The sequence below is a fragment of the Serinus canaria genome, chromosome 1 (genome assembly GCF_022539315.1).
Source record: "Serinus canaria isolate serCan28SL12 chromosome 1, serCan2020, whole genome shotgun sequence".
NCBI classification, from domain to species: domain Eukaryota; kingdom Metazoa; phylum Chordata; class Aves; order Passeriformes; family Fringillidae; genus Serinus; species Serinus canaria.
Genome location: NC_066313.1, coordinates 91,008,361 through 91,026,961, shown reverse-complemented (window position 1 = coordinate 91,026,961; position 18,601 = coordinate 91,008,361). Strand labels below are relative to the sequence as shown.

Here is an 18,601-nt window from a genome sequence, read left to right as displayed (position 1 = left end):
TACATATTGATTGACTAGTGGCAGAGGTTGTTCAGCCCTCCATTGGCAGACTCTGAGAGGCAAAGAAATCATTCATTTTGATTACTTCTCATTTCAACAACTTTTTTTCTCCCCATCATAACTCTAACAAGCTGAACCTGTAAAACTATGTGTAAATGAACACATCATGTTTTCTCAGGAATGTATAGATGTAAAATGAATTTTACATTAATAGTGGTACAGTGGAGCCAAGGCACTCTTCTTTGTATTTCTGTGTTTTCCTAAATGAACTCAGATATCTGGTAATATTTGGTAAGTTACATTCCCTTGGTGTCAGCTTGGAATAGAAAAAATTGCATCAGACCATATAAAAGTGCTCTGGATTTTGCCTTTTTATTGCTTTAGTCATTTTAGTCTTGCTTTTTTTTTTTTTTTATTCCACAAACTTGCATTTGCATCGTTTGACAAGCATTGATACCATTTGATATTTATTTGGAGAGCTTTGTTTTTTGTCTTCTCTGGTATGATATAGAAACAGGTGCAGAAAACAGGAGAAGAATACTCTGTCTTTCATGTCCATGGCATGGCATGAGAGATGAAGAATAGGAGGCCAGAAAAAACTGAAATCTGTTTGATTCATAAGAAAGAAACAAACTTGGTAATTAAGACCAGTGGGATCTTTAGAGTCTACTGAACACATCTGTCTTAATTTGAGCAGAAAACTATACATGCTATAAAACATTGCTTCAAATAAATTGCTTTAAATGGGGAAAGCACATGCAAAAATGTGCTTTCCCCATTTAAACATAACATGTACCAGATGATTCTCCAATTTGTTGTGAATTCTGTTGATGAGTATCTTACACCTTAAAGGTTTTGGGCCAAGTTTATTCTTTTGTTATAAAAAAGAGACATCTCCAGAGAGCTATGATATATATTCAGGTTTAATTTGATCCTCTGTTGAAGAAATTATGTCCTGACTGTTTAAGCAGCCCACCAGTGTTTCATGTCAGACAGAAAATGGATGTAGCTCCGAGAGGTGAAATTGCTGAAGAAACCCTGGCTCAAAAGTAGATGTGATTACTCACATAAATGGTAGAAAAGTTAATTTGGCTTTTACTTTAAGTACAAAATATGTCTCTGCTCTTTACTAGGTTGCTAATCATCTCATATGTGGAGGGAGATTCAGTGGGTTCAGCTCCTGAAACCACTTAGCTATTACATTACATAAATCTAGTGTGATAACACAGTTCTGCAATTTATGTCTCAAAAGTCACTCTTAGAATCGTTTTGATGCAATTACTGTAGATGAATTTCCAGTCAGGACTGGGTGTTTCAGAAATTGTTGCTGACATACAGAACCCCAGTCACTGAACCCAGCTCATCTCACTGTTAGATCTAGTGGAGCTGATACTCTTCACCATTGTTTGAACTTGCTGCCTTCACTCAGCTCCCTGTGCTGCCTTGTATTTTTCATTGCACTGGTAGCCAGCTCTCACTAGGAAATTCAGGCAAGGTCAACCCAAAGTGTGGCATAGTTTTCTTCCTCTAGTTCTTTTATTAATCATAATTCAAAATTACCACGACTCTGAGGTTAAATCTGATTGTGTGAGATTAGTGCCATTTACCGTTTCCATTTATTGGATTTCCATAGTATTTTCTGAAGTTGGTTACTGAAACTGAGTTTTGTCTAAAGCACAAGTAGCTAATTAAAATCTTCTGAATATGCTTGTTGAGTGCTAATGACCAGAGGATGTCAGGATCTTGGTTTCATACAGCTCTTAGTTTCATACAGCTCCATGGCAACTCTACCAGTCTGGCTTCTGAATTTATTTTATGCAATATAATGTAGGAATGGTGGGTGAATTTCTTTCAATGAATCACCCATTACCCAGATGATCTTTGGAACTTTTTAATTCTGTGTATAGGTCTTGTCTGTATCCAGTTAGTTTATAACACTTCTCTTGGAATCATGGAACAGAGTGTCTGTATGTATGTATGTGTAGATAGATAGATAGATAGATAGATAGATAGATAGATAGATAGATAGATAGATAGATAGATAGATAGATAGATAGATAAAATGCACACATATGTTAGCCTATTGAACCAACAAAAGCTGTATTTTTACCAGACCTGATTAAATGGAGCTCTGGATCAGACAAGGAGACACACTGGGAGAGCTGAAAAGGTCCAGAGTGTTTCAAGTTTCTGGATTTTGGACTCAATGATCTTTAAGACCTTTTCCAGCCTGGTGATTCCATGATTCTCTGATCTGTGGCATGTCTGTGATAATAAGCCTTATGTTTGTCTGATTGTAAGTTTCAACATTTCTTGAACAGTATTAATATGAGTGAGAAAAATTATTAGAACAGATTCAGTTTACACAAAGAGAGATGCAAATCAAGAAAGCATTCTGAAATAAAAAACTTACTACGAATTTTCTACTGACTGAAATGATAGAAAAAGGCACTGAAACAATGTAGAAATACCATTTGACAAACAAACTGTATTTTTAATTGTAATTGTAGAGAAGTGTAATGTATGGCTTCTGACAACTGCTGGCATCTTCTAAATTCTACTTTAACCTTTGTGGAGTTTTAACCAAATAAAATCATTAAATGGATAGAAATCAATTTACCAGGCTGGCATTACAACACAGTATTAAACCTACACAGTAATTGCAGTATTTATTTTGATGCTGGTACACTGACACTAGTTTTGTGTTTTGTTTTCAACCAAGAAGATAATTGTGAAGACTTAGAAAAGTACTAACTAACCACTGGTAAAAATAAGTCTATGGCCTTTCACTGTAAATAATCGAAATAGGAAAATAAGTTATTTCATAGAATGATTTTGTTGAAAAACAATTAGAGACTATCGTATGTCATTAAAATTTTCCAGCATTGAATAAAAACCAGAGAAACTCTGTATGACCCTTCTTTGTTATAAATATTGCCAGTCTGATCTAGTGGGTGGCATCCCTGCCCATAGCAGGGGAGTTGAAACTAGATGTTTTTAAGGTCCCTGCAAGCCCAAGCCTTTCAATAGTGATGATGATTCTATGTATTTTTCAATTTAAATCATTGTTCACTTGACTTTATTTTGTTATCACTTTTCTGTCTCAAACAGAGATATGTTGACACTGGCACTGGTAGAGATTGTCCTAGTATTCTCAGTATTTCTTTGAGTTTTCTTCTGTACAGCTAATGTCTTTGGTTTTAGAGAAATCAGATTCACTATCAGATATATATCTGTACTTCCTTGTAGCTGCAGTCCTTGCCCCATTTTCATTTATGCTCTCTGACATTCCTTTCCCAGTATATTTAAAGCTCTATTATGTGTATTTTCCATATTCCAGACCTACTCTCCTATTTAAAAAGGTCTCCTAAATCAGGTAGCAATTAAGAGGAATGGAGCAGCCTGTATTAAAATATGTCCTAGGGTGAACTGAACTTCAGTGGATATGTTATGGAATTAGGTTGGCCTCTAAGACAAAACTGGAACAAATGGGAACATCTCAAATTCTTTGGTGATGTACTTCCTGGATTCTGTTTCTGGAGCCTGTTTAAAAACGCAATTGCAATCCTCTCCAATCTATTCCCATTCCTGCTTCCCATATATCTTAGGAGAAAGGACTAGTTTAAAACATAATTATTCTGTGATCATCTTTCTTCTCTGTTTATTTTGGTTACCTTTTAAAATTGTATTTGTTTTCACTTTGGTTAGAAAGCAATGTATTTGAATAAACCCCAGCTTTGCAATCCCTACATAGTGTGGATTTTATCACTAAGACCTAGTAGGGAGAATCTTTTCCTATTTTGACACACAAACCATTAAAGTACTGTAAATCTTCATATGGGCCTTAGATGCACCCCACCAACTGAGATCTTGGTGTGCAGCCTCTGAGGTTTACTTCAGCTTCTGTGTCCTTGGTGCCTTGTGAGAGGCAAAGGAAGACTGCAGGGGATTTCATGTCAGAAGTATTTCATTTGTGACCTTTCATCCAGCATGATTTTATTGTGAGGCCTGAAAAGATATGAGAGAACCAGGCACATTACATCCATCCTGTTCACATTTTTTTACTGTCCTGGAACACATTTGGGACAAAAATGGGTCCTGAGGCAGGGGGCAAAGCTGGTCTTGCTGAGCATGGGAGAGCAGATGGCAGTTCTCCACTACTGAGCCCTGTGCCCAGCATCTTGTGGCTTGGTAGCTGTGTGAAAAGCAGAACACTCTTCTTCCATTAAGGAAGTGGCAACTGTGGATTGTGGATTGTTGATTTCTAAATAGATGGCATATATAAACACACATGAATGTGCTCCATTTATACTTTCAAGGAGAATATTCTTGCTTTGTAGAAAAAAAAGTAAGCTGCCGAAAAGTTTGATACTGCACAAATCATATTTGTGCAGTGTATGGTACTTTCTTAGCCCATGAAATGTGAATAATAATTATTGATTAATTAATAAATTATATTAATACTTCTACAAAGAAATTTCATTTCTAAGTAAATAAAATATATATACATATTTCCCAGTATTTCAAAAGTTGCCAAATTTCTAGAGGGGGTCCTTACCTTTTATTTTTAATCACGTTAAAAGTGCTTGAAATGCATCTTTCTGTTCAGAATTATTTGCTTAATATACACACCTGAATCCACATGGTCATACCTGCATATACAGGAAGAAGAGTCCCTCTTGTAAATGAGCTTATCTGATTCATAAACTACAATCAGTGACAACATGAAATAATTTTGAACCATATTAACAGTATTTTAACTGGATCCTGGTTAAAGTTACAAGTAGTTTTCCTAAACACTTTTTATACTTTAGATCAGATACTGTGGCTGTTAACAGTCAGTTTTATTTAATGAATCAGCATTTTGAAAGTAGCAAGTGCTAGTGGAGAAATGCCTTTGAGGCTCATAAACTTCATGACATCTGCCTGGCAAACAATGCCAAAGTCTGAACACAGAAATACAAAATTGCTTTTAGTTGTGGGAGCAAAGTTCAAACAATTTTTGAAGCATTTCAGGAAGTAGATTGGACCAGTTTGCACTTGCATGCAGGTTGCGTTACTGTTTTTACATCTTCAGCAGTTCTTATTATTTGCTACTTTTTCGTCATCATCAACATTATGCTCCTTATTTCATGTATATTAATCTTCAAAATTATACTTTTGGAGTGGTAGTTCACAGATCTCATGATTCTGTCCTGTAAAATATCTGCATCATGGGTCAGACAAACAGTTCAAGGTATACTGTCTGTAATAATTCTTGTATTACCATCAGACATGTGAAAATTTCCATTTTGATTCACTCCTGTTGCACGTTCATTTTTCTTTTTAATGGAATAATTCTAAACTTATGTTTTTGTGTAGTTTTAGGAACAGAATGCTTGAGTCTCTGATTTTAACCTGTTCCACAGGATTATCAATATATTTAGGGAAAAAAAAAACCTATACAACATTTAGCATTTTGAGGCTAAAGACCAATCTGTATTTCTTTGCTTTCCTTTTCAGTATATCCACTGTCTGTAAAACTTATGTGCTTCATAGTACACATAGTCTTTCTTACAGAATTATTTGAAATTTCATTTTGTAAAATATCAAGGCAAAACTACTTACTGGATAACACATGGGCTAATATAAGCTTTCTGTGCTAAAACCAGTTTACAAAGCACATACATAACTTGTCATTTTGTTAGTTTAGAAAACTAAAAATAAAAGCTGTGTTCTGGCTGTCATCAAATCTGTCTACAGTGTTTAGCTGATTAATATTATGCTGATACCTTACCTCTTGACATTACCAAAGCTATTCAGGTTTTTTTAAGAGCTGCTTTTGGTGCTTTATTGCACAAGTTATGAGCAGAAATATGTGCACTTAAATGATAAGCAGTAACTCCAACTCAGTGCTACAGGGTAAAAAGGTATAAAATTTTTTCAGATTCAAATATGTTTAAAAACTGGGGACAAAGGAAGAAAAAGAAAGCAATAATACATGCCCTTTTTCCCTGAGAGAAAAAAAAGCCAGAAGCTATTCATTATCATGTTCTGGAAATGCTGTTTTCTTCATTGATGTCTACTGTTTTGCTTTGTCTTTTTCTCATTCCTGTTTACATATCAAACAGCACTAAGTGCAAAGCAGCTTTTTCTCACTTAGCAGAATACATTGTCCTCCCATATTCACATGAGATATTTAAAGAAACAAAAATGTTTGTTGAAATTTCTTGCTCTGTGAGTTTGTAAGTATGGTAGAGATTAGTGGAATTTATTTTTGAAAGGGAATGGCTTGCTTTTGTATGCTCAATACCCTTCATCCCAGCAGTTCTGAAAGCATTTTTTAAAACATACTTAGAACTATGAAGTCATTAATTTTCAGTCAAGCCAAACAATCCTAAAATTTAATTACACCTAAATTGCATCTTGAGATATAGTAAGTAGTCACAGGAATAGCTAAACTCTTACAAAAATTTAAAGTATTTTGGAAAAATACTTCACAAATATTTAATATGAGGGCAGTAAACTGACCTAGTTGAAAGAAAACTGGTTTTTAAATGCTTATATTTTGTCTGTAACTAACCCATATCTGAATTGTCATGATTTCTAGGTGAAGTTAAAGTAAAAATTAACTGATCTGCTAAGGTTGAATTTTTACTGATGACCATTGTGCTTAATGAGGGCCAGTACCCTGACCTGGATGGGAAGCAGGAATGGGGACTGCAAAGGAAAAAGCCATATGCCTTTCACATGATTGTGCAAGTCCATGGTTCATGGGGCAGCACTAATAACGGGAAGGAAGAGATTTAGCTTGTTAATCCATGTTTCTTAATACAGTGTCACATTAAGTGACACCCACAACATGAGTATTGATTGTGTTAGAGCTGGAACCTGATTATGAAACACTGCTCCATCCTCCTGTGACATTGGCTCTCTTGAGAATTTTCAAGCAAAAAAGCATCAACTAATGAAGATTTTGTACTAATGTTCTGGTTCAGACTTTATACAACGACAAGTAGAGCTGAAAGATGAGTCTGTGTGGCTCATTATGAAGTGTATCAGAGACTCCCCAGATGGTGTTGAGCAAAAAGTGTCAGGGTTGTGTTGGAGCAGGTTCATCTAAGCTAAATAGGCAAATCCTGTGCTTTCTGCACTATGCCTAGGTCATACAGTTACAGTGCAGGAATTTTTGCACATCTTTGGAATCTCCATTGCATAGAGTAGAAATAAGTGTAAGACAACATGATATTAAGTCCTAAAAATTATGTAAGCATTGCTTGGGACAGCCTAAAGTCTAGGTCATCAGTGCTGCTTATTTCCTTCAGACTCACACACCTCAGTCTGCCTTTCCTTCTTTCTCAGTGAACCAGAGCTCAACAGAGGGTGTTCACCTCTAACCTCCAGCTATTGATATTTATTTTGATACTAGGATTCAACTGAAATCAGTGGGACAATGAACAAGTTTGAAGTTAGTAAGGCAGAAGTGTTTTGCTGAGTTGGGAAAATATACAGTGATGAGATAATTCATTATTCTATTTCACAGTACTTGTAAACCTGGCAAGGAAAGAAACCCACTTCTTGTTTTTCCAGTGGCCTAAAATCACCATATATGATGTCATGATGGGCATGGCCTGTATCTGTGCTTTTGGAACGACCAATGCAGCATTTTATAAAAGCTGGCACTGAGAGCACTCTTGTGTGTGCTTTTTAATGGCACATTTTAATTAAGGTGAAGCTGTAAGAAAAGCCTTTACAACATTCAAAGAAAATGAATATTTCCAGTAGGTATTCTTGAATCCATTCCATCTGACTGATGTGCTCTTCTCTGAGCTATGGGCACAGTATTTCCCAGCAGCTGCCTATAAAGCTGACTGATAGAGAGGCTCATGCATAGCAAGTGACAAGTCAGTTCTATATCCTGCTTATCATCATGAGGAGAAGGAATTTGGACACCTCTGTGTGAGGGGGGATATATGCAGGAAATCATATCCAGGATGAAGGTGATGTTTTGAAACTGCCTGGTTTCAATCATGTCTTCTAAATTTCTTTAACTGAACAGCAGATAATGGTTGTTGAGATCTATTGCATGACAGGTTTCCATAGGCTTACAGCATGATATATTAAAAAACAAAACAAAACAAAAAACCAACCAAACAAAAAACCCAAAACAAAACAAAAAAAACCAACAGAACAAAAAACCCCCAAACAACTAAAATATGGGGGGGTTGTCCTAAAAGCTGGAACAAAAGCCTTCTGGCTTGGATAAATAAATATTAAGTATCAGGATCTCAGTTTTAAGATTTTTGGTTTTTTAATATTTGATATATTTGAAAAATATTTTTCATATTTTTAATTGGTGAAAGAATATTAAGGCTTTTATTTGTATGTCATTTTTGTAAAACAAATAAGGGCTTTATAGATAAAATCCAGAATTTCTGATTCACAACATGATCTGCAGGGGCTTGCACTGCCTAATTAAGTATTGATAGAGAGCTCTGTATTTAGTGATTAGTTTATCTTAAGTATTTATTCTTTGCTCCTTCCATGTAAATCCTTTGCCCAATATTTTCAACTCCTTTTAGCAAAAAAAAAAAAAAAAATCTGTATTTTGTATTCAATATCCTACTGCTAGAGTAGGAGTTGATACTATTCCATTTCTCTCTGGGTTAGTTATAGAGGTTTCCTACCAATAGCAGGGAAATGACATGTGGGCAATTGGATCAGCAGAAGAAAGCACACACCATGGAAGTTTTAATTCCTCACAGGAGCCAGTTGGCTGAGAGTCTCAAAAAAGAATAGATTGTAACATTCAGCTACTCTCATGCATTTATTTTCTTTCAGTTTTTTTCTTAACCAACTAAAGGAATATAAACAGAGAAAAATAATATTTTCCTTTGTTTTTGGTTTGAAAAAGGCCTCCAGAGATCTGGTATACAAAGGTCCAAGCCTTTGTATCAAGACAGGATCTACTGTGCAAACAGAGTGGTCCTTTGAAAATCTATTGCCTCAGCAACACAAAAGAAAGAAAATAAAACTGATTTGTGAGCTAATGCTGGGACAGTTTCATCTGGGTTCACATTCATGTTCCCATTTCTTATCAGGACCATGGTTCTATCATTCCCAGATCTTGAAACTTGTGATTTTCTGCCTCAGGATGGTATTTGGAATAAGCAAAGTTTCTGTTGTGACTTTCAGGCCTATTTTTCTTTCACTTCATAAGTGAAAAAGCATAAGAATTAGTGTCTAAATAAAGTAAGTTTGAGTTCATTTATTGTACACCTTTACCCAGGATCCCAGAAGAATAAAGATCTTATCCTCCCTGAGTGATTATGTGCAAGAAAGGATTCTTATTCAGCCATCCTGGTAGCCTTATTAATAAATAATTTCATATGAAAGGTACAAACCATTTACTGTCTTGATACAAAATCAAGCTAAATTGTATTTATTTGGAGATGTGGTGGTCATAGCATGTGTCCTGACAATTATTTTGATCCAGCTTGCATGGAATATTTTCATCAATTCCAGGTGTTTGGTCCTGTGCCCCTGGTCTTTTGAAAAAAAAAAAAAGCAGATATTTTGAAGATATTTTAAAAAATCTTAAAACAGGTTTTATTTGTTTATAGCTCATAAAAGGTAATTAAAGTTTCTGGAAATTTCCTGATGATAAATTTCGTATATCATTTTTTTCTTAAAATTTGATGTTAATTTCTATAAAATTTGAGTGTTCTAAAATTTTAAAAAAGAAAGATGATTTAGAAGTTTGTATCAAAATATTTGTTTTCAAGATCAGAAGAAATTTTTCTCCTCATAGAATAATAATGCAGTACTTTTTTAACTACTAGCTAGACCAGTGGAAAGGGTTGCTAACCTGAGCAGAAGAGCAGAAATATTATCTTCTTTTTTGACTCCCCCTTTGATAGGAGTCTGGTGTTTAAGACTGGTCAGATTTTAGAACACTGTCATCCCTTCAGATATTGAACAATCTAAATTTCTGATAAAATTGTACTCATCCTCAGATATCCTATGGCTCTAACACCTGTAGTCATTTTTTGGATTTTAGGGACTAGTTGAAGGTCAAGGTAGTGTCTTCAACAATTAAAGACCTATCTTTGCTTCATGTCCCAACTTTCTGGGGCCAAAATTACTGATATTATATGAGATTTTAAAAAAAAACCCAGTACATTAAATCCCAACTTATCTCAGAAATAAATTTCATGTATTTCATAGGATCAAAGAATAATTCACTTTGGTAGGGACTTCAGGGGGTCTCTACTGTACTGCCTGCCCCAAGCAGGACCAGCTGGCAGAGCAGATCAGCTTGTTCAGAGCTTTGCCAAATCCTGAAAACCTCCAGGTATATTCTTCCAGATTGTGGGAATTTTTTGTCTTTGTAATGTCTTTCTCAGTCTTCTGTAGGTGATATTTAATGACAACTGGCTTTTGCTCCTGTTTTCTGATATCTTTTTGCTGCTGCTTTACTCTGGATTTTTTCTTATCTGATTCTGATTTTTCTGAAGTGGGATGCCCCAAATCACACAGAGTAGTCCAGTTCAAGCTTTAACCATGCTAAGTATTTATGACTCCTATGTTGGCCTATGCAAATAAGGATATGATGATTAATTTTTTGCATTATCAAGGCATTCTTGACTCTCATTTAGTTTATACTAGATGCTGTTCTGATGATCCACTGCCGAATCAGCCTGACCTGACTTGAATTTGTACTTTCAGTCCTCCTTTTGTCTTACTCTATAATTGTTTGCTGTTGGAGTTGTATCTTTTTAATAGTCATTTCTGTTTGTCCTAATTCCTGGACAAAATGTGTTTTCATTTGATCTCTGTCACTTTTTCTGACCAATAAAGCAGGATGCTCTTACTCAGCCCCTTGCTTTTCTGTGGGGTTTTGGTTGCTTGGTTTCAGTTGGGTTGTTTTTCCAGGTGGTTTTTGGTAGTAAAGATATGTCCTCTGTTTCTAATCTAATCAGATTGTTCTGAGTATAAACAATTAGAAAATGAAGCTTTTTGCCTGTAATCTGAGGGTTTGTTTTTTTTACTAAAGATCTTGACTGTGGTTGCTGAAATCCTTATTACCACAAGCAGCATTTACTTCACTATTGTCTGTAATAATGTTTCAAGAAATTTTTGTACTGATTTTGCACTGTTTCTTTTATATCAAACCTGGTATAGCCCAGAAAGCTGTGCAATGAAATGGAGGAGTGTCAGCACTCATCCTCCATCAGGAAAGGAGTCAAGTGGGAAACAGCTAGATGCCAGCTTGAAAAAACTCCAACACCCCTTTTTAAATCATAGGGCTTTGTCTTAACATTTTACAGTGACTCAAAGCCATTTAATGATATAATCCTACCAAGAGTTTTTTTTTAATTATTCATGAAAAGATGTATTTACTTCAGGAGAGCCCTCAGAAAAGCAGTGTCCATCTGGCAAATCCACTGTTCATCTTCAGTTGAAACCCAATTCTTACAATCCAGACAAAAGGGAATTTTGGGAACTGTCCACAGCCTAGGAATCTCTTTCAGACAGTTTCTCTGCCAGATATGACTGGGACCACTGCAATGAAGGAGATATTTCGGTATCCTACAGGGCAATATGTAATATTGTGCCTGGCATAAAATGTCTGCTCTTACAGAATACGTGAACATTTCGGGTGTCAGATTCTACAAATGCAAAGTGGCTAGGAAAGTGTTTTGGTAATGTTTTACTTACTCTGTTAGTGAAATATCAAGGTTTATTGGCAGACTTATTTTTTTCTTTTCACAGATTTTATATAAATGTAGCAGTTCCAAGAATAAACAGAAATTACTTGAATTGTTTATGTTGAATGAGGCAGATCACTTTGATACTAAATGCTCATGGGTTACAGTTCAAAAGAAAATAAATTAATGTAAATCAGGTATTATTTTGCCGAGTTTCTGTCAGTGGCAAACTGATAGTCAAAATTTTCTTTTTAATCTTAGCTTGTCTTAGCTAGTTGTAGCTTTAGTCTCATTATTTGCTCAGTCAGCTAAGTAGAGGATTAATTACTTGAACAAAGTTTTTAACTGGTGGGATTATGTAGGAAAATTTGATATATGCTTATGTCACAAAAGTTTAGTATTGTTCAGTTAAGCCGACATACGTATTTCTTCTTCATATTTGAGATCTGTGTACCAAATATGTGAGTTGAATAATTGTGATGATGTGTAACGATTATAATGAGAATGATGAAATAAACAGGTTAGGTAATTATGGAATTATATGGGTCGATAATATTTAAGAATTGAATGTCACACTAAGAACTTTTATTTTGCTCTTGGTTGTACTAGTCACACCCCTACCTGAAAATGTGATCTATGGTGTCATTCTAATGATGGTTCAAAAATTGTATATTATGATAAGAAATATACTAAAAAATTACCACCATTGCCTTTTTCTTCTAAATAGTAATTTTTTCTTTTAGAGACTATAATAGATAAAATTGCTACAGTGCTGCAAATTACAACTGTTAAAAAAAAAACAGACAGAAAAACTATATAGTGCTTTATATTTCTCAAAAAAATGTCTCTCTAATGTACCATTGTGCTTTACTGAAAGTGACTATAATGCAATTCAATTAGTTTATTGTTAAGAAAAGAAGTTTTGTGAATCAGTGAGTTTCGTCTTTTTTAAATGAAAATCACTGACCATGTCTTTAAAACTTTTTTGTTTGCTGATAAACTGTCTGTAAAAAGTACTAGTCTGATGCCAAGGTCAGCATGGTGTATATTTTAAACAAATAAACAGTCAGCAGAAAGGGATTAATTACTAGAACTGCATAAACTCTTTGGTTTGTGACTTTTGCTAGAAATATAAATACCATTTGTCTGAGTAGCCACCTCCAGTTAAGAGGCTCAACTTCATCCAAAATCTGAGAATCTTTTTCCAAAGCTACAGTAAACTAATTTGCCTGTGCATTTGCAGAATGAATTTACACCCAGAGATATGCCAGTAAGGCTAGTAAAACTGAACTAATTAAGAATGAAACTGGTGCACAACCTGTGTGCGTGAGATATTGTGGAACATCAGCTCTGGATTGCATAGCAGTAATACCTCTTTTACTAAAATTGTCAGCAACAAAGAACTCAGGAGTCACCAGATCTGGTTTACATTTGAACACAGACTCTTTTGTTGGAAACTTATAGGAACAGTGCACACACTCAAATAACATAGTAGGTTTTCATGAGTATAGTTCACAATGGCAAAAATCTAAGTTAAAAATGATAAATAAAATCTACATGGTAGGTTCAAAATATAGATTTTAAGCAGTTTATTTCCTCTTCATCACTAGCAGTGCCATTCTGCCCAGGCCACTTGAATGTCACAAGACAAAAATGTGCTATAAATATGAGGAAAGATACACATCCTAGAAAAAAGTTTACATTTCATGGAAAAGTGATGTCTTCAATCAAGGAATGTTTATTATTATTAGGACTTTTGCACTGTGATACATCTCTTTCCCCTTTCCTTAATTTTGTAGAAGAGGAGACAATTTAAGATTAGTTCTGGACTCTAATTCTTAAATATAAATAAGTTACAGTAGTAGTATTGACACAAATCGTGTCCCAAACCCTTCATCTTTAAGGTGGTGAGAATGAGCTGCCAGGGAGCTGTTTTAAAAGAAAAATAAAATTCTATCCAAATGTTACTATGTTTCTGAGGCAGAACATACTTAATAATTAGGAAAATATGTTTTGTTGTATGCCTAGAATATGTTATGTTACACTGTATATTTCTTACATTTTGTGATGGTTGTTTGATACCATCAGCAGTTCCAAGTGCTCTATGCAATAATCTGTCCTTAATAAGGGCATCCTCTATATTATAAATGTATAACAGTCAAATGTGCAGCTCTTCAAAGCAATGTTTCACATTTCATTAGTCCTTAAATAGTTTGGAAACATGGGTGGGCCTCATGAAATGCTATAAAATAATTTAATTGCTTTTAGACTGGGGAAACTAAATTGAAGTGCACCGTAGAAAATGTCCAGCTGCATCTCTTTCCAAGAGCACCAGCACATCTGCTGATTAAGTCTTCAGGATGTGTATAGCTGGGAAAGTCAGATTCTCTTCCAACAGGCAAGTCCCAGCAGAAGCTGCAGTTTGTGGATGGTTTGTAGAGCCATAGGCACCTAGTTTGGCAGGTACCCACTTTGCCCCTGCTGAATCAGCAAGTGCTGTGCTGAAGGCAAGAACTGGCACGTGTGCTTTCAGCTCAGCCCTTTGCTCTCAGGGAGGGAGGGTTCTGCACCACTTTGCTGTGCTGCAGCCTGCTTTCAGAGGGGCTGGTAGTACTCACACAGCTCTCTGCAGCAGCAGTACCCACTAGCACTTCAGCTGTGCTAAAGAAGTGCTGGTTAAATGGGGTGGCTTAAAAGGGAGAAGTGTGGAATTCTCTTCACAGAACAGGAAAGAGTACTCCCTGCTCAGTACAGAGAGAGACAAAGAGTTATTTAGGGACAGAACCATTGAGGAGGAGGCTTTTTTTTGCAGAAATGGCCATATGCTTCCAACTCCTACAACATTCGACAATAGAATATTTTGACAGCAGAGTGGCTGATGCTGTAAATCTCCTAATTATGGAGCAAAAGTGCCACCAACTCATGATGCATAACATGTTACTGGCATAAGCTTATGCAGCAGTTCAGAGGAGTGGAAATTTTTCTGATGGATTAACTTTTACACCAGAAGGTTTTATGCCAGATTTAGTATTAGATGTATTCTAGTCTCCCTTTGAACCTACAGGCAATGTAAAAAAAAACAGGGGAAAAAAAAAGGAAGAAAACCCACAAAACATAAAGCTGGATATACTTTGTATCATCTGCACTAGCTGGTTTGACAGCTGTGCTATCATTTGTACCTATTTCAGTCTGACAAAATTAATGTTTTAGCAACCTTGAGGAACCAGTGCTGAGCTCTGGCAGTGATGCTCACAGACACAGGTTCTCAATGGTTTGTGAACCACCAGCTTTATCCACTGAGTTGAGAGGCGTGTTCATACTTGAGATAACTGCTGAGTTAGTCCTCCTGTGGGTGCAAAAGGTACTTATGCTCCCAGGCACACATTTTTAACCCCATCATTCTTCTTCTGCCCCCTTGCTGGGGTAAATTATGCCATTATCACTGCAAGGGGAATTCACACTGGTAAATCTGATACAGATTCACTAAAAATGCACTTTATGTTTCATTGTGGGTACTATTGAAACCTCATCTGTTAGAAAAGTGCAAACACTAAATAATTCTTCCTACACGCATTCATGCCCCATGTAAAAGGGCATCCATATGAGAACTACCACCCCTAGGAGAATGTTGCCAGCCCTTCTGTGGTAATAGGAGTATGTTTTGAAACTATGTCTCCTCTATAGTGGTATGAGAACATGATTGTAAACAAGAATTGTCAAAAATTAAACCAGTATTGTTTCCCATATTTAAGTGACAGATCGTAGACTGAACGTCAGTAGAGAGCAAAATAATTGTGGGGAAATTTTGTTGTGAATTGTGGTGAAGGGTGAGGGCTGAAATGTGTGTAAATTGTCTACCTTTGTTGGTGTAGTGATGATGCTATTTGGAGAAAGGTGTGGAGAGCCCTTTTGTTTATTTAAGTGACATCAGCAAAGATTGAAGATTGTGTAATGAATGTGTATTTTAAAGATTGTGATAATTTAATGAAAACAATAAACCAAAATATCTTACATTCTCAGCATTATGTCAGTAGAAGTCAGATCCTGTAAGATATTCAGACACCTCATTTGTGTGAATTCAGCTCTATGAAGTTATCTGAATACTTTTAAAACTATGGACTTACTTCAAGAGGGTCAGAATAAATGGTTATAAAGGCTAGATTACTGCACTTTTCAATAATCTGTTTTGCTACATTTTGTGGTTAATTTGTTTTGTATTATTACTCTTTATGTTGCTTACATTTTCTCCTTTCCTGGGTTAGCTGCTGCACCAGTGTCTCTCTCTGCTAATCACTGGTTTTGGGAAGGTACATAAAATTTCCTTTTCCTTTGCAGTGTGCAAAGCAGTGCAGCCTAAGGCTGTACACTTACTGTTCTGTGTACATGGTTACTGCTTCATTTTGAGAGAGGTTGAGTACCCCCATCACCCATTCAGCTGCTGGGGGAAGGATTGATCATGGTGGCAGTTAAGGGCTGATCTATTCCCTTGTCAGCAAGAGGGGAATTTAGAGCAGGCAGAGCTATCAGAGGTTCTCCTCAAATCTGCCTTCTGAAGGGGAGCCTCTGGTAGTGCAAGAATGGCAAAATTGGCAAGAGTATAAACCCAGTTTGAAATTTTAGCTGCCATGTAGGGCTAAAGCTGGGGCTGGGGGGAGTCTTATGCAAAAGTTTAAGAAAGAAATACAGAACATTCTGTCGCTGGTACTGCTCCCTCCAATGGCTGAGAAATATCTGCAATAAACCTCTGGTTAGAAATGTAAAGCTGGATTTTAACTTCAAAAGATTGCTCGTGCACGGCCTTGTAAATACCAGATATGCTGTTTTTCCTCTGTGCAGGTGTCTGAGCCAGACTGTATCAGAAGAGACGATGTTAGCAGCCAACCCTCAAAACAGGGAGAAATTAACCATACTAAAACAAGCTCTAGGTGCTCTGGGATTCAACAGCCTGGTAAGTTACATGAGCTTATGTTATTTGTGGCTAAAACAATCATATTAGTTGAAAGCAGGCCATAGGTAACTCTCACAGGTAACCTTTTGTGGCTAAAAGAAGCACCTTTCTGTCTTTTTTTTTTTCCCTGTTAGTTAAGACATTGAAACAAATACAGCACTAGTTCACTCCAGGGAAATTATTGTAATCACTTTTAATTAGACACAGAACCAACAATGTAAATCTTTTTCGTTCTTAAAGATTCACAAAACAGCTTCAAGGTATAATACTCTGAACAATTAAATTACATAGATGAAAAGAAGCAGTCAAATCCCATATGACACCTCATAAAAGCCACGGAAATTTTTTCCTCTTCTTTATTATCTCCCATCCTTTTTAATTTTATGAAACACACATATGCTAACAGCACCTGAAAAGAAGTAAATACCTATTTAGGAAAGAAAATTAGAGCCAGGTAACTTGAAAGAGCTGACTTAATTCCCCAAAAGCAACAAGAAGATAGGCCTGCTGTTTGCTTTAATTCTATGAACTAATGAAGAAGATAATTTGGAAAATTAATCAAGAAGAGGTTCTGGAAGACAGAGGTTTGAAGGAAATCAGAAGAAATAGAAGGATGGATATAAGAATTCATGTAAACTGTGCATCCCTTCAGGATACTACAATGCCTAACAAACTCCCCATACTTCTTACAAATGTGTATGCCACATAGCACACTGTAGCTGGAACATTTCTGCAACAGAAATAGATAAGCAGCAGTAGTTTTAGAAGGAGGTGAGAACTTACTGCTGTACAATTTCATTGGAAAGAAGGGTACCAAAAATTAATGTAACTCTCAGTTAAAACATCATCAAAAATGGCAGATGGGCAGCAGTTGTAATAAAAAAGGATCAAGGGCTATCAGCAAAAATTTGTTAATCTGCTGAAGCTGTTATTTAGGTGGCAGATAGACTTTGGTGTCAAATAATATTTGACAATATTATTCCTTACTCTTAGTGGCTTGAGCTCTGTAGTCATAGATTTCAATAACAAAAGGTCCAGGCACTTCTGGATTAAGCCCAGTGTCACAGTTTGGTGGATCTCTCTTGCTCTTTCATGAATGCTAAATGGATCATGATTTATAAGCCTGCAGTAGCTGTCTGAGAATCCTTCCTATACAGTATTCTTTTGAGTCCAATACTTAATTTCACTCAGAATTCTTGAAAAGAAGTTATCTCTCAGAAAAGTGTCAACATCTTTAAAGCTGGTCTGTATTCAGGCAGCATTAGAATAACATTTAGGGGACAAGAAATCTGTGAAACTCTCAAGTACTGCAGGCTGATCTCCTGTTTTGAATGTTAGGGGGCAATATGTAGATAAAACACATTCCTAAAATTTCTACCCATTACTTCTGAGGTACAGGGAGAGGTCTGTATGTATCATTCTTTGACTACCTGGACACATTTATTGATAGGGTGGATAATCTTTTTGAAGAACTACATACAAATTCCTTAGCAGTCATTACTGCTATCTTCCAAAGAATGTTAATGTTTATTAAAACTAACTACCGTTTTAAATGTGGGGAAACTTGCATCTTACACAATGATAAAGTGTTTGAGAACCTGGAATGTAAAATATACCTGGAGACCTGACCAAAATCACCAGAATCAAAAGCTATCCCAGCCCACCATCCTTCAGTGCTGCACAGGTGTCCCCAAACCAGTTCTGAATGAGTTAACCTACAAGCAAGGAGTGTGCACTGCCAGTCTGCCATTTCATCTTGCCTGAGATACCATCCCAAGAAGCAGAGGATAGCACCCTGCTTTGAATGCTAGATTAGCATAACTTCTTCTATTTTAAGAGATTTCTTGTTCAGTCTTTCTCTGTATATATTGGATTTTTTGACTCTTCAGCTTTGGTACCATATAATACTAGAATACACTGTTGCCCTATTGACACCTCTCTCATGCAGTAGGAGACTGACATT

General features: G+C 36.0%; 1 protein-coding gene across 1 annotated transcript in view; it reads left to right on the top strand.

The window, feature by feature from the left end:
- MYO16 (myosin XVI) overlaps positions 1-18,601 on the top strand; it is a 253,364-nt gene that overhangs the window by 121,417 nt on the left and 113,346 nt on the right. The window contains exon 16 of the mRNA XM_009085476.4: positions 16,527-16,638. Coding sequence (XP_009083724.3) covers positions 16,527-16,638 — 112 coding nt within the window. The remainder of the gene's footprint in view (positions 1-16,526; positions 16,639-18,601) is intronic.